At 46.5% G+C, this 15,891-nt stretch overlaps 1 protein-coding gene across 1 annotated transcript in view; it reads right to left on the bottom strand.

Annotated features, from left to right (window-relative positions):
* Positions 1-15,371, bottom strand: part of LOC117430442 (RCC1-like G exchanging factor-like protein) — a 66,160-nt gene extending 50,789 nt beyond the window's left edge. The window contains exon 1 of the mRNA XM_059000947.1: positions 15,122-15,371. Within this exon, the coding sequence (XP_058856930.1) occupies positions 15,122-15,133 (12 nt within the window). The 5' untranslated portion in view covers positions 15,134-15,371. The remainder of the gene's footprint in view (positions 1-15,121) is intronic.
* Positions 15,372-15,891: the final 520 nt, after the last annotated feature.

Below are 15,891 nucleotides of genomic sequence, written 5' to 3'. Positions count from 1 at the left end.
AATAATAAACCGATTGTTCTTGAAATTGACACCTCTGACGTCCCTGCTTTTGCTGTCTGTCACTCTTGCTGACTTATTTAGCTATAGGAATAGGGCCAGTAGTCTCTCCTTAGGGAGGACAGTGCAACTGCATCTCAGTTGTGCAGAGTGATCGTTACACAGTTACCAAAGAATCATTCAACATAAATCCCTCTTCCACAATTTTGTTAACCAGATTTTCTTGATTAAGAAAAATGACTATAGCTTTGTTCATCCGTGAGGCGGATTTGATTTTTTCAAAACCGACCACCTGCCCCACGGCAAGCAGCACATCTTCAACAGAATCATTATTTTCGGAAAAAAACTTTAAAACCGTGGCGCCTAGTAAGCCCCCCCAACCCACCGGAGTGGGAGCCCATCTTCGGGCACACACTGGCTAAAACGTTTAAAAAGTACTAAGAATAGAAAAAATACTTTTAAAAAACGTTTAAATAAATATATAATAAATAAATATATAAGTAAATGGCGATAAATTCACCACTACCGCTCTCACACAGCTCACAAACCCTGCCGCAGCAGAGCCCTCCCACAATCCTCAGAGAGAGAGAGAGAGAGAGAGTAAAGTGAACCCATAACCACAGGCAGCCCAGGAGATCTGGAGAGAGACTTTTTAAGGTTCTTTATTTTCACATTTAAAATCTGTTACAAAGTAACCAATAGGATGAACCCACAAAAAAATTAACTTACAATTTTTGCTTACTCCAGGGATCAACAAAATCTCCCCAGAGCATCAGTATAAACTCCTAAAAGACAAAGTATTTACCCTAAAACAGATATTAATACAACAAAAACCCTAAAACCTAAAGAAACCTATATTCATATTAATCCATTTAGAAAAAAAACAATAAGGTAAAAACACAGAAATTATGAAATTAAGATTTCTGCTGGTTTCAGGACATCACCAGCACATCACCATAAAAATCCTACAAAATAAAAGAAAATACTATTTTACCTTAAAAAATAACACTCTGAAATTCATTATAAACAGACAAGTTTTAAATTAAATTAAAATAAGGTTTCCTTCCTCACTCACCGAACAGACAGCCTCACACCATTTCACCTGGAAGCCTTGTAGTCACTAACCAATTTAAAATAGGCGAAATCCACCTTGAGCCTGCTCACCACCAGCACTCTGAACAGCCTCACCACCTCTGTCAGCCCTAAGCCTGCCAGCCTGTTTTTTCAAGACTTCAGTACAGCTAGCTTTGCCTGCCCTAGAAGAAAATTAATTAGTACACAGACATTGCTATGCTTCTGCCTGTAGGGGACCCCAAAAATAAACATCAGCCTTGTAAACAGTACCCCCAAACTCTGCAACAGGTTGCTGCGAAGTTGGAATAGAGGCTCTAGCCTCTCACAGTCACTGTACGCATGGAACATAGTTTCCTCCTGCGAACAGAAAACGCACTCCGAGCTGATGCTGGAGGAGTCTGCCTGTGGCCAGGATGCCATGAATAAGCCTGCACTGCAGGTCTGCTGCTCTCTTATCCAGGGGAGGCTTATACAGCACCCTCCATTCTGGGGTCCCCTCCTCTCCTAGGGACAGGTGAGCCCTCCACCTAGAGTCTACCCTCCCTCTCAGTTCTCTGCAGTGGGCTGACTTTATACATAACCTCTACAGGTCTTGACTTTTTAAAACTCTAAAATTCAGATGTTTCATTTTCTGAAGTTTTAAAATCTGACCTCTTTCCTCATCCTCCCCCTGCTCCTCCACTGCACCTGTGGGAGACACCAGCAGCTCTGGAAAAACAGCATCTTGTCCCTGTCCTCCTTCCTGTGCGGCATCATCTCTCAGGGTTTGCTTTTGCCCTGGTGACAGAGAGCCCCTCACCTCCCTCAGCACTTTCTCTGCCTGTCTCTCGCAGCGCCAACCCAGCCTGCCTGCCAATTCTGCCGCACTGAGCCAGCAAGAGAGTCCAGGTGCCATCAGGTGTCCTAACCTTGTGATACCTGCCCTCACAAAACTTTCCTGCAGTGGTCTGTGGCAGAACCGGAGGGCAACTCCCCTGCCAGCTCCCTGACAGGAAGGTGTCAGTTTTGTCCCAGTTAATCTTCGCAGATGACACTCTCTGGAACATCTCGAAGCTTTGTTGCAGCTCCAGGATATCTTCATTACTCGAGACAAACACGGTCACGTCATCTGCGTAGGCAGACACCTTCACTAACACAGGAGGAGCAGAGCATGGCAGTTTCCAGCCTGTCAGTCTACTCCTCAACAGAGCCAGCAAGGGCTCAATCGAGAGGGAGTAAAGCATACCTGACAGGGGGCAGCCCTGCCGGATACCTCTGCACACCGGGAAAGGTTGGCTCAGCCCATGGTTGATTTTTAAAACACTAAAAATATTATTATATAAAAGTCTGATAAACTTAATAAATTGAGGACCAAAACCAAAGGCTTCCAGGGTTTTAAACAGATAAAAATGGTCGACCCGATCAAAAGCTTTTTCTTGATCTAAGGAGACCAGTCCCACATTAAAATCACCCATTCCTGTTGCTAAAAAAAAGACTCTTATTAAAAACACATTATCAAAAATAGACCTCCCCAGCACACAGTACGTCTGGTCTGGGTGAATGATGTTAGCCATGCAGTTTCTCAATCTGTTTGTCAAACATTTCGAAAATATTTTTAAATCTGCACATAAAAGTGAGACTGGTCTCCAGTTCTTCAGCAGGCACAAGTCCCCTTTCTTAGGCAGCAGCGCAATGACGGCCCTACGGCAGCTTAGCGGCAGCTCCCCGGACCTCAGGCTCTCCTGCAGCACAAGGAGTAGGTCAGGCCCCAGTTCATTCCAGAAGTGTTTGAAGAAGTCAATCGGCAGTCCATCAATCCCTGGGGCCTTTCCGCTAGTCAGCTGTGTGGCGGCGGTGCTCAGCTCCTGCAGTGTGATGTTTCCCTCCATGTCCTGCTGCTCCTCCTTGCTCAGCCTGGGCAGGTCCTGCAGCAGCATCTCCAGGTCTGCTGAGCTGCATGGTTCTTTATTGTATAAGTCCTGGTAAAAGTTCACCGCCGCTACACTGATGTCCTCCTTACTGAATAGTTCTCTGCCGCAGGGCAGTCGGACACAGAGCAGCCGCTTACTGTTGGCTTTCTTCTTCTCTAACCCGAAGAAGAATTTGCTGGGGGCGTCCATGTCCCTCAGATCTATGAACCGGGAGTGCACCTGCGCTCCCCGCACCCTCTCCTCCAGCAGGCTGCTCAGGGTGGATCTCTGCTGCCTCAGGGTATCTTGTGCCGTCTCACTTGGGTGGCTGTCTGCTCGGCTCTCTAACTCAACAATCTCTCTCTCAAGCTCTGTCATGGCTGCATTCCGTGACCTGGTTGCATCCAGAGTGTAATGCTGACAAAAAAGTCGAATCTGCACCTTACCCAAGTCCCACCACTGCTGCAGACTACTACACTGCTGTTTTTGGCTTCTCCAATTTCCCCACATGTCCTTTAAGTATTGTGTGAAAACTGTATCTTGCAATAATTTTAGATTAAAATGCCATTGGGAGGAAGAATGATTTTCTTTGGCAAAAATATATGTGACCAAGAGACAGTGATGGTCAGAAAGACTAGTGGGAATTATTTGAGCTGTTATAAATGTATTAAGGGAGTGCTGAGGAGTATAAAATCTGTCCAATCTAGCCCTAACAGTACCTTGTGAAAGATTGTGACCATGTATATTGTTTTGTATTAAGGTGTAGATTCCTCCAGATGTCAAGCAGGCCACCAGAAAGCAAAACAACAGCCAGCTCTCTAGAGGAAGGGGGTGGGGCTCAGCAGCGTTTCTGTCATTATTAAAATCAACAGTACAATTAAAATCCCCACCCACAATTAAAATATCCTCTGTATCGATATTTAAAATTGTCTGTTTTAACCTCTTAAAAAATAACACCCTTCTGCTCCCTATATTTGGGGCATAAACATTTATAAAGTAAACACTACATCATTAATTCTAGCTTTAACTTTTAAAAGACGCCCTTTTTCAATCTCTTCAATTAATAAAATATCTGCTGCTAAACTCGGTTCAAAAAGCAAGGCGACCCCTGCACTTGTATTGGAGCCGTGACTCAGCACACACTGTCCACTCCACTGCCGGTGCCACTCCGCTTCATCACCCGGATCTGAGTGCGTCTCCTGGAGGAACGCAACTCCTACCCGCTTCTGTTCTAAAAACCTTAAAACTTGTGCTCTCTTAAAACTTTGTCTGCAGCCATTAACATTAAAAGAGAGAACATTTGTTTTTTTAGAAGCCATTAAAAAGGTTAAAACCAAACAATAAGCAAAAATATTAAATATATAAAAACTATACATTTATTAAATTATTCTTTGTTGTGTCTCAATGAATCGCGTACAGTACGTACTATCTTTTTAAGTCTATCGTTTTGGCATGTCTAGCTCTTTCACTGTTGCCTTCTTTAATGCTAGTTCTGTGGATATACAATGCTACGCCGAACGGTTTGGCTGTCGGGGATGTCAGAGAACAGCGAAGAGTCGGAGATGTCTCCTTCATCTAGGTCTCCCCTCTCCTCGCAGATCGTCTCGTCTTCTTCCAGACCAGCATCCGCCTGCTCCTCAGCTGTCTGCGGCTGTTGCTGCTGCTATGGCTGGGAGTCAGGCTGGACAGGATCCCCTACAGTGCCGGCCTGGGTCTCCGCACTGTACAGCGTCTCAAAGCCCTGCTCTGGCTTACCTTCGCTCTCTGGCGAATTGATTTTTTTTTTGAGTAATAAACTCACCCTCACCTTCACTTTCGGGGATTCTCCCTTCTCCTGCAGAATGGTCCCTTTTTTCCTGCCGCTGTGCATCCCTTTCTGGCTGTGGGTTTGGCCGCAGTGGTTCGCTGTGATCCTGCAGGTCAGGTCCCGGTGGTGGTGCTCGGGACGCCGGCACTTCCTCCCGTGTTCCCCGATCACCCCCTACCTCCTCCCCGCCAGCAGTAGCATGTCCCTGCTCTTTCATGGGGCACGATTTCCTCTGGTGTCCTGGACTCCCACACTTAAAACATTTCATCACGTCTGAACTAGCAAACACCACACAGCTTACTCCCTCTACATGAAAGGTCCATGTCACCTCAATAACAGCACTAGGGTTGTTCAACATTAAAAGCGCCTGTCTTCTAAAAGACTGCACATGTTTCAACCCCGGGTCCTTACAACCCAGCGACAGCGATTTTATTGGACCCATAAGTTTTCCATACCAACTCAATTCTCTTTCTAAAAGTTCATTTTTAATAAAGGGAGGCACATTCGATAAAATTACTTTAGTTACAGGTGTCGCTAACGGCGAAACCTGCACTAAATTCCCTTTAATAATAAATCCCTGTTCAACTATTTTATCAACTAGCTGTGTTCCGCTAAAAAACATCACTACAGCTTTATTCATCCTTGACGCCGAAATGATATTCTTACTTCCCACAACCGAGCAGGCCGCCAGCAGGCAGTCCTCTACCGACACACCGGTGTCCGGCGAGCAGCGGATCCCGTGTCGGCGGGTGAGAGCCCCCGGCCCTCCAGAATGAGACCCCATAGCGGGGTCTACAAACACGCAACACAAAACAGTAAACAAAGACTTGACAATTAACTTAATTAAATAATTAAACACAAATGTACAAACACTAAATAAATAATATATTTTTTTTGTTGTTTTTGTTTTTTTTTTGTTTTGTTTTCAAATTGCCCGCTCCAACCAGCCTTTTGCCTTCCTCCCTGAACGCTCCTCCCACCAATCCCACAATCCTCAGAGAGAGAGAGAGAGAGAGAGAGAGAGAGAGAGAGAGAGAGAGAGAGGTGAACCCATAACCACAGGCAGCCCATGAGATCTGGAGAGAGAGAGAGAGGGGGGTCACAAATTGGCACAGATAGAGGATTTGTAAAGGAATTGTAGCTAACAAAATAGTTGCTTACATTTTCTCTGCCATACACATATGTTCTTTATATAGGTCATAAATGTGCAGTTTGAAAGCAACACATGTTTTAAATAGTTTAATATCTGGTACAAATATGGATTAAAGAAATCTGTGTTTGTGTAACCCGCTACTTTAATATGCTCTTTAACCACTTCAATGCAATCAAACGCACCAGGTATGTCCTGATTACAAAAACAACAAACAAACAAAAAAAAAACGCTGGATTGCCATTTTTCACCCTGGATCGATTATCTAGAAGCTTTTACACATAATGTGGTCGGTGGTTCTAATTTCATTATGTTACAGTGATAAAATACCTTGACGTGACACAGTTGTTGACCTAATTTTACAGCCTACTTGAATACTGGCGCTGGCCAGCGCTATGATGCACCCAGATCACATTTAAAACAATCTGTGTGGAACTTTTGTTTCTCTGCAATGAGGATCGATAATAATGATATAATTACAAAGTTCTCTTTTGATTAGGCGCTGTGTTACCAGCTTGTGTTTCGTAAAATTAGCGTTTATATTTTTATATTAGATCTCATTTTATTTGTCTACCGTCTCAAGATGTTGAACGTTTTACGATTAAAGAAATGTGAAGTATAGAATGTAATTAAAGTACCGTTTTTGCTGCCGCCTCAGGCCATCTGTTCTGCCTGGATGGTTACGTTGGCCCTGGGAGCAAGGGTTTGTTACAGCCATATGTTCAGCAATCTTCCAAGAGAAGGGTAATGCTAATTTTCAGTCTTTACTAGTAATAGTTAAGGACTAAAGAATAATAATGAGTATGATAATAATGAGTAAACAATATAGTTTAACGGCTGTGTTTGTAAACAAAGACGGTATTCATGCAGGTTAAACACATATGTATAAATGAGAAGAAGCACATGTAATGTAAAATATATGAATGTTTTATTGTAAAAGTAGGCTTGCGAATGTTAAATAAGGGTTTATTTTTGTATAAAATAATTCCAGGTGCAAGTGTTTAATGAATACTTAATCCTGTTAGGAGTAGGCGAGGTTGGAAAATGCCATGTCTTTGAACATAAGAATGTTTACAAATGACAGGAGGCCATTCAGCCCATCTTGCTCATTTGGTTGTTAGTAGCTTATTGATCAATAAATGCCACAATAAATATTTATACCTGCGAACGCTACCATGTTGCTGTTTTCCTGCGTTTTAAAGACCTCCGTGTTCCTGAGTAAATAATGTGATTGTGGGTGGGGGTAAGCTCGGACCATTCACCCCGTTACACAGGCAATAAAGTATAAATACAAACATTATGAAATACAATCTTTAAAAAATAAAATAAATACATAAAAAAAAAAAATCATATTTCAGAAAAGAAGTACTCATGGGACTATATATATATAAAGAATGTTATATTTATTGCACATATTGGTGTTTAATTGTAGGTGAATTTTATTATGCCACCCACCACCCAATGTCCCACCTGTTAAGTGGCCCCCCTAGAAGAAAGCTTTGGAAACCGCTGGCATGCAGTGTTTGAAAAAAGCTTTAATTACAGGACACAGACAAGCGCTACATTTAGTTCTTAACAGGCTGACGAGTTTAGTAAAAATACCCAAATTACCCTTTGTATTTTCTCATTATGAAAGTTTGTTGTTTTTAAATTGGATATTTTCATACCTGTAGCAGGGCAGCAGGAGAGAGCCCTGCACATTATAAAGAAGGGGCAGAGAAAAGCCCAGCTTGTGTATATGTTTGTTATTATTATATATAGGGCCGTGTTGTTGTTTATTTGTATTTATTTAAAAATGTATTGACGTGTGGCAAAGTGGTTAGTAAGGGGAACAGGTGTAGCGGTGATGCGGTGCAGGAGTGACAGGCAGACAACGGTAATCCAGTGACAAATGTTTTTATTTATTTTAAATCCTGGTCTAGCGACCGTAAATAATAAGCCCCGGCAATACACAACGATGTGTAGAGCGCGGGGATGAAACGACAGGTTACAGTCCTGAATAACAAAACAAAAACACGTTCACCCGTCCCGGGTGCGTGCAGTCGTGCTGGTGGTGAATGAATACACTTTTTATTCGGTGACAGTTGTGAGGTGGTGATCCGGTTTGTGCTGGCCCACGGCGACAGCTCCGGATGTGCTTTAGCTGTCTGGTGGTTTCAAAACACAGACAGTTATTGTACAGCAATAAACAAACAAAAACACACACACACTCAACTCTTTACAGAGTAATACAGTACTTCACTCTATACCGTCCTTCTCGGTCCTTGGCTTAACCCAAACGAAGGAAAAGAACAGCGTTACCCTGGCCCCTATATGTAATCCCGCATGATATCTAGGTAAACGGTTGCAGCTGCCTTATTACTTGCAGCTGCCCCTTGTTTACCTGTCAAATCAATACGGTCTTACAACAGAGTCTCGCTTCCTTCCAGGCTGACCCACTTTCCGGTCCCGGAAACGAACTGTCAGGCCAGCCCTTCCAGATACTTCTCCTCCCGTTCTTTAGCGCCCTCACAGGTCGGGAGGAAGATTTATCACCAGAACTCATTGTATTTCTGTCACATATCCCACCGCTCAGAGTGGAGCCGAAGGAACACTCGGCTAAATCTACCTTTCCCATTGCTCCCCCCTCCCGGGAAAAATAATCCGCATTTTGGTGGTCTTTCCCCGCACGGTGTACCATATGTACCATGAAGGGCTGCAATGCCAGATACCACCGAGTTATCCGGGCATTGCTGTCCTTCATGGTGCTTAACCACTGGAGTGGGGCGTGGTCTGTGACAAGATCAAATGAGTGTCCCAGCAGGTAGTATCGTAAAGAGTGAGTAGCCCATTTAATGGCCAAACACTCTTTTTCGACTACGGAGTAGTTACGCTCCCGAGGTAACATTTTTTTGCTCAGGTACAATATCGGGTGTTCTACTCCAGCTACTTTTTGGGACAAGACTGCACCCAAACCTACATCCGAGGCGTCGGTGTGGAGGATGAATCTCTTGGTGAAATCTGGGGTAATAAGAGTGGGGGCCTGGCAAAGTTTACGCTTAATCGTATCAAACGCCCCCTGACACTCAGCTGACCATTTAATTAAATTTGGAGCACTCTTTTTGGTGAGGTCGACTAACGGGTTAACCACTGTGGCGTACTCGGGGATGAAGCGGCGGTAATAACCGGCTAAGCCCAGTAGTGACCTCACCTGAGTCTTGGTTTTGGGGATCGCTGCATCAACCAAAGCCTGGATTTTGGTGACCACAGGTTTCACCCTTCCATTTCCCATTACAAATCCCAAATATTGAGTCTCTGTCTTGGCAAACGCACATTTTCTCAAGTTAGCTGTCAGCCGGGCTGCCCTTAGAGACTGAAGAACGGCTGCAACCCTAGCCAAATGCTCTCGCCAGGTGGAGCTGTAAATCACCACGTCATCAATATACGCTGCTGCATATTCATGATGTGGGCGTAAAACCTGGTCCATCAGTCTCTGAAAGGCAGCGGGCGCACCATGTAGCCCAAACGGCATGGTTTTAAAGTGGAACAGCCCCTCTGGTGTTGAAAATGCGGTTTTCTCTCTGGAGCTGCGGGTTAGAGGGATTTGCCAGTATCCCTTCGTCAGGTCCAGAGTGGAAATAAACCTCGCTTTTCCCAGTCTGTCTAAAAGTTCGTCGACCCGAGGCATGGGATACGCATCGAACTTGGCAATAGCATTCACCTTTCTGAAATCTACGCAGAAGCGGTTGGTGCCGTCCTTCTTAGCCACTATTACAATAGGACTGCACCACTCGCTCCTGGAAGGTTCAATCACTCCAAGCTCGAGCATATCCCGTACCTCTTTGCGAACGCCACTTCGTCGACTTTCCGGGATCCGGTACGGTCTCTCTCGCACTGTGACACCTGGGGGAGAGATAATGTCATATTCAACTAAGTTCGTCCTGCCGGGCACATCAGAAAAAACATCGCTGAACTCCTCAATAAGCTTACGCAGCTCTCTTTGCTGATCCGGAACTAATTGTTCCCCCATTGAAATCGCTCTTGTGCTCGGGGTCTCTGGACAGGGACCTAAATCATCCTCCATATTGCCTGGGGCTATAAATAAGACCTCTCTTGCCTGCCAGGGCTTCAACAAATTAATGTGGTAAATTTCACGTTCATTCCGGCGATCGGGCTGTCTAATTTCATAATTTACTTTCCCTATAGCCCGAATCACCTCATACGGCCCCTGCCATTTAGCACACAGTTTTGACTCTGATGAGGGAAGTAGCAGCATTACCTTGTCCCCTGGTCGAAAGGTTCGAATCCGTGCATTTTTGTTATAATGCTGCTCTTGTCGGTGCTGAGCCGATCTGAGGTTGTCTTGGGCCAAACGACCGACCAAATCCAGGCGATCTTGGAGTAGGAGCACATACTTCACTACATTTTTAGACGAGCCTTTGTGCTCCTCCCACCCCTCTCTCAGCAGGTCGAGAATGCCGCGAGGCTGCCGGCCGTACAGGAGCTCAAAGGGGGAGAACCCCGTTGAACTCTGCGGCACTTCTCTCACTGCAAAAAGGAGGTAGGGGAGAAGTGATGCCCAATGTTTCTGCTCTTGTGTCACAAATCGCCTCAGCATCGACTTTAAGGTCTGATTAAAACGTTCCACCAGACCGTCCGATTGTGGATGATAAACGGACGTCCTGATGGGACGTATTTTTAATATTTTGTACACCTGCTGTAACGTATTGGACAAAAAGTTAGTTCCGTGATCGGTCAAAATCTCCTTGGGGATCCCTACTCTGGCCATAATCTGTGCTAACTCGGTGGCTATTGCAGCGGCACTAGTGGACCTCAATGGAACTGCCTCCGGGTATCGCGTTGCATAATCCACCACTACTAAAATGTGCGTATACCCGGAGTCAGAAGGTAGCAAAGGGCCGACTATGTCCATTGCAATGCGCTCGAAAGGAGTGGAAATAATCGGCAGTGGGACCAAAGGGGCGGGGCGCACTCGACCCGGCGCTACTCGCTGGCAGTCTGGGCAGGTGGCTACATATCTCGACACATCAGTATGAAGACCTACCCAATAGAATCGAGCCAATATCCGTTCCCTCGTCTTCTCGGCTCCGAGGTGCCCCGCAAAAGGGATATCATGCGCCAGCCTCATGACCTCGGTCCGACAAGACGGGGGAACCAACAATTGTGTTACAGGCTGTCCTGTGCCCGCGGCTAGGTTTACCCTATATAGTAATTGCCCCTTGATACTGAAATGTGGATATACTAGCGCCCCAGCGCCGTCAACATCCTTACCTTCAATGGACCGGACCTGCCCCCAAGCGTGCACCAGTGACGGGTCGTTTTGTTGGCCCCACACTAGGTCCGCGCTTGAGTACCACGGGTCCGGTACATTGAGAGGGGCTGGAATAACCTCTGCTCTAGTCGGTCCAGTAACCTCGCTCTCTCGGTCACACTGCGTTCCCACTCCCTTCGACTGGCGTTTGTTACCATTGCAGCACTCTCCCACCAGACCCCAGCCTTGTCTCACAAATGCTCCCTCCCATTTCGCGGTCCGTCTCTCCTTATTTGTTTTTCTAGGACGGAAAAGAGGGGAAAACATTTCAGTGTGAAAAGGAAACACATCACCAATTCGTTCCTCTTTTTTTTTTTTCTGCCACGTTTACGTGTGTGGCTGAGACTGCCATTGTTTGCATCAATTCTTTGAATTTTGGCCAGTCTCGACCCAGAATAACTGGGTGTGGCAACCTTTCCGCCACCCCGACTACAAGGTGACGTTTTATCGGTCCTACCGATAAATATACTTTTAATGTGGGGTATGCCGCCGTGTCTCCATGGATACAGGAGATGGCCACCTGACCTCGTGGCCGCCACGACACACCGCCCAGGAGAGCTGTCCTAATCAAGGTTTGCTCACACCCTGTGTCCACTAATGCGTGGGTTTTCACATTCCCTAACACAACATTAATCAAACAAGGCCCCTCCCGACCATATTCCCCACGCTTACCAGTTTCAGGTGCCCAATTGCACGCGGCCACGTCACACTCCATGGCAGCGGGGCATGACCTGGCCAGATGTCCCGGCTGGTGGCACCTAAAACAGATAGGAGGGACAGAGGGGGCATAGGTCAGAAATCTGTCCCGCTGCTGGTATGGCAACGGGGCAGGGGCAGCACCTCTACCCCAGCTGGGGGCCAACCTTGGTCTCCATGGGGGGGAGGCAAGGGGGCCCAATGGGGTCGGTGCTCTGGGAGGTCTGGGTCCCTGGAACGTGGGGGGTGGTGGTGGTGGTGTTGGAGGAGAGGGAGGGAGAGGTCTGCTGCTCCGAAGGGCAGGGGCCGACAGGATCCCGATCCGGGCAGAGGTCAGGGAGTCCTCGAAGTCTTCGGCCAGTTTGACCGCCTCCTCCAGGGTGTCGGGGTTGTGGCGCCGTATCCACGCCTGGGTTTCGGCGCCGACCACATGGCAGAATTGCTCTACCACAATGGCTTCCCCCATCTGCTGGGCGGTCTTCTTCCCGGGGGTCAGCCAATGCACCATGTGGTCTCACAACCGCTCTGCAACCACCCTGGGGCGTGTCTCCGGGGCTCTCCGGTACTCCCTAAATCGTGCCCGGTGGGTCTCCGTGGTGATGTTCAGCCGGCGGAGGATAGCCTGCTTGACCAAGTCATAATCGGTGGCGTGATGGTCGCTCATGGCTTGGTAGGCTGCCTGAGCCTCCCCAATCAGGCAGGGTCCCAACTGGCTGGCCCAGAACTCCCGCGGCCAAGCCGCCGCGGTAGCCAGCCGCTCGAACGCCACCAAATACGCCTCCGGGTCATCCTCCGCCGACATCTTCATTGCCCGTGCCTTCGGGGGCGACATCAGCGGTGTTGTGGTAGGGGTCGTCGCTGCAGCAACGGCCAGCCCTACCCGTTCAATGAGCGCCGTGTAGCGCTCCTCCCTCCTTCTCTCCTCTGCGTCGCGCCTGCTCTCCAGCGCCTGCAGCAGCTCCGCCAGTGCGTTGCGGTCCATGATCCCGTAGTCTGACACCACGTGTGGCAAAGTGGTTAGTAAGGGGAACAGGTGTAGCGGTGATGCGGTGCAGGAGTGACAGGCAGACAACGGTAATCCAGTGACAAATGTTTTTATTTATTTTAAATCCTGGTCTAGCGACCGTAAATAATAAGCCCCGGCAATACACAACGATGTGTAGAGCGCGGGGATGAAACGACAGGTTACAGTCCTGAATAACAAAACAAAAACACGTTCACCCGTCCCGGGTGCGTGCAGTCGTGCTGGTGGTGAATGAATACACTTTTTATTCGGTGACAGTTGTGAGGTGGTGATCCGGTTTGTGCTGGCCCACGGCGACAGCTCCGGATGTGCTTTAGCTGTCTGGTGGTTTCAAAACACAGACAGTTATTGTACAGCAATAAACAAACAAAAACACACACACACTCAACTCTTTACAGAGTAATACAGTACTTCACTCTATACCGTCCTTCTCGGTCCTTGGCTTAACCCAAACGAAGGAAAAGAACAGCGTTACCCTGGCCCCTATATGTAATCCCGCATGATATCTAGGTAAACGGTTGCAGCTGCCTTATTACTTGCAGCTGCCCCTTGTTTACCTGTCATATCAATACGGTCTTACAACAGAGTCTCGCTTCCTTCCAGGCTGACCCACTTTCCGGTCCCGGAAACGAACTGTCAGGCCAGCCCTTCCAGATACTTCTCCTCCCGTTCTTTAGCGCCCTCACAGGTCGGGAGGAAGATTTATCACCAGAACTCATTGTATTTCTGTCACATGACGGCATAGCCGTGTTTTGTTTTTATTTAAATGTGTTCTGGCAGAGGCGAGGTCAGCAGCTCGTCGTCTGCCAGGAATAATTAAAAACCTTGTGCAGAAGGTGGCCATCTCCTGAATTAATTAAGTGATTAATTTGTTGCTAAATCGGGAGATGGTCACCTGCATATAAACCTGCAGCTCTTGGTGGGTGTACAGAGGAGAGTACAGGAGAGCGAGAGGAGAGAGAAAACAAAACTAAAATACAGATACAATATGGAACAGTGAAGGCGATTGCCCAGCCTGACCTATATGGTAGTACTGTGTTCATGATTATTTTTGTTTACCTGTTTTATTTTTCTCTGTGAGCACAGAGTGTTTTTTTGTTTAAATATTTGATTTATTTTTGTGTTTAAATAAACACGGCGCCCCGCGACTTTGCCCTGCAGTACAGGCTGTGTGTTTTTGTTCCTGCAGTACAGGCTGTGTGTGTTTTTGTTCCTGCAGTACAGGCTCTGTGTGTTTTTGTTCCTGCAGTACAGGCTCTGTGTGTTTTTGTTCCTGCAGTACAGGCTCTGTGTGTTTTTGTTCCTGCAGTACAGGCTGTGTGTGTTTTTGTTCCTGCAGTACAGGCTCTGTGTGTTTTTGTTCCTGCAGTACAGGCTCTGTGTGTTTTTGTTCCTGCAGTACAGGCTCTGTGTGTTTTTGTTCCTGCATTTTGGTCTGATGTCACCACAAAGCTATCCTGTCACAATACCATTTTATTTTTACAATGGGAAAGTGACCAATATTTTATTTTTGTAACAATTAGTGAATCACTCAGAAAAGATTGATTTGTGTTTGTTTGAATTAACATTTCATCAACATAATAGGCTCTCTGTATTTTTTTTTTTGTTGTTTTATGAATGAGTATGAAATTGCCTTGGTGCCCTTGGGTTGGATTTATATTTTGCCTTTCTGTCCCCTAGAACTGCCTTGGTGCCCCTGAATCTTCACGTCCAAAGAAAGCAACATTGTCTTGGCCCTCATGACCTTAACTTCATGCCCTGTTGCTATAGTTACTGTATTATTAAAACGCTCACCGCAGCACCCTAGAAAGTTTGACACAGCTCTGAACAGATGGGTTTTCAGTAGCCGACTAAAAGAAAGAGTTGAGTCTGCATGTCGGATTTCATCTGGGGGGCATTTCAGGCTTTTGTGGCAATCAGAGCCAGAAATGCATTTCAACAACACTTCTGGTTTTAGCCCCGCCCACTTCCAATGATGCCATCCAAGTAAAACTGAGTACCATTACGAGTAATGGGTTCTCTGCACACCCCTAGTGGTGATATAGCAAAGGTAACGTAATGCATGCCTTGTAAACACTGCAGGGGGTTCTGTAACACTAAGTTATTTAAACTGTCACATTGTGGGAATTTAGGAGGTGTTCTGCAACTTATTATTAGATCCCCATGTTCTTACCTTCTGGTGCATTTCCAGTCTGTAAGGGGTGAGCTGGTATTAATTGGGTTTCTTTCTGCCACTGTCAGGCACCACAAAGCTGGGGATGCCCAGGGCTCCTGTGTAGCTGAACCCCCAGACAAAGACACGTTCCTTCCTCTGCGCACGCTCCCCCATGTACTGGTACACCGGCCGCCCTTCTCCCCTCTCTGGAGCAGTGGAGCCCCAGCGCCCCAGGGGAACGTCTAGCCGGACACACGGACGCAGTCTCGGGACAAACAGAGCCATCTCTGCGGAACAAGTCTGTCAGCGACACCCATCTCTCTCCACGGATATCAGAGATATCAGCATGATATAAAGGCTGATGACCATCACATGCAATATATCAACAGCAATGTACAGAGTAGTAAATAATTAGCAAGTTAAATGTTTAATCACAATTTAATAAGCAATTCTCAAAATCTAGAAAACACTTTGAGTGTGACTTGCACATGGATGAATGAATGGGTAAACACACTCCTATATCTGCAGAATCTGATATTCAACGGTTTAAATAACGTTAACACCAAGTTTCATAACAACAGGATAAGCGGTTCAACAGATATGCAGAAATGTAGGTGTGACATACAGATGGGTGGAAAAAACAGACTGTCAGAATTAGATATATTATAGTTTGTGCTAAATAAAGTTAATACCCCAACTCTCCCTCAATCTCTACCCCTTTATACTGTAACAGAGACCCCAACTCTCCCTCAATCTGTACCCCTCTATACTGTAACACAGCCCCCAAC

This window comes from Acipenser ruthenus, chromosome 26, assembly GCF_902713425.1.
Source record: "Acipenser ruthenus chromosome 26, fAciRut3.2 maternal haplotype, whole genome shotgun sequence".
Classification (NCBI taxonomy): domain Eukaryota; kingdom Metazoa; phylum Chordata; class Actinopteri; order Acipenseriformes; family Acipenseridae; genus Acipenser; species Acipenser ruthenus.
The sequence above is the reverse complement of the archived record's forward strand: the minus strand, read 5'-3'. Positions and strand labels throughout refer to the sequence as shown.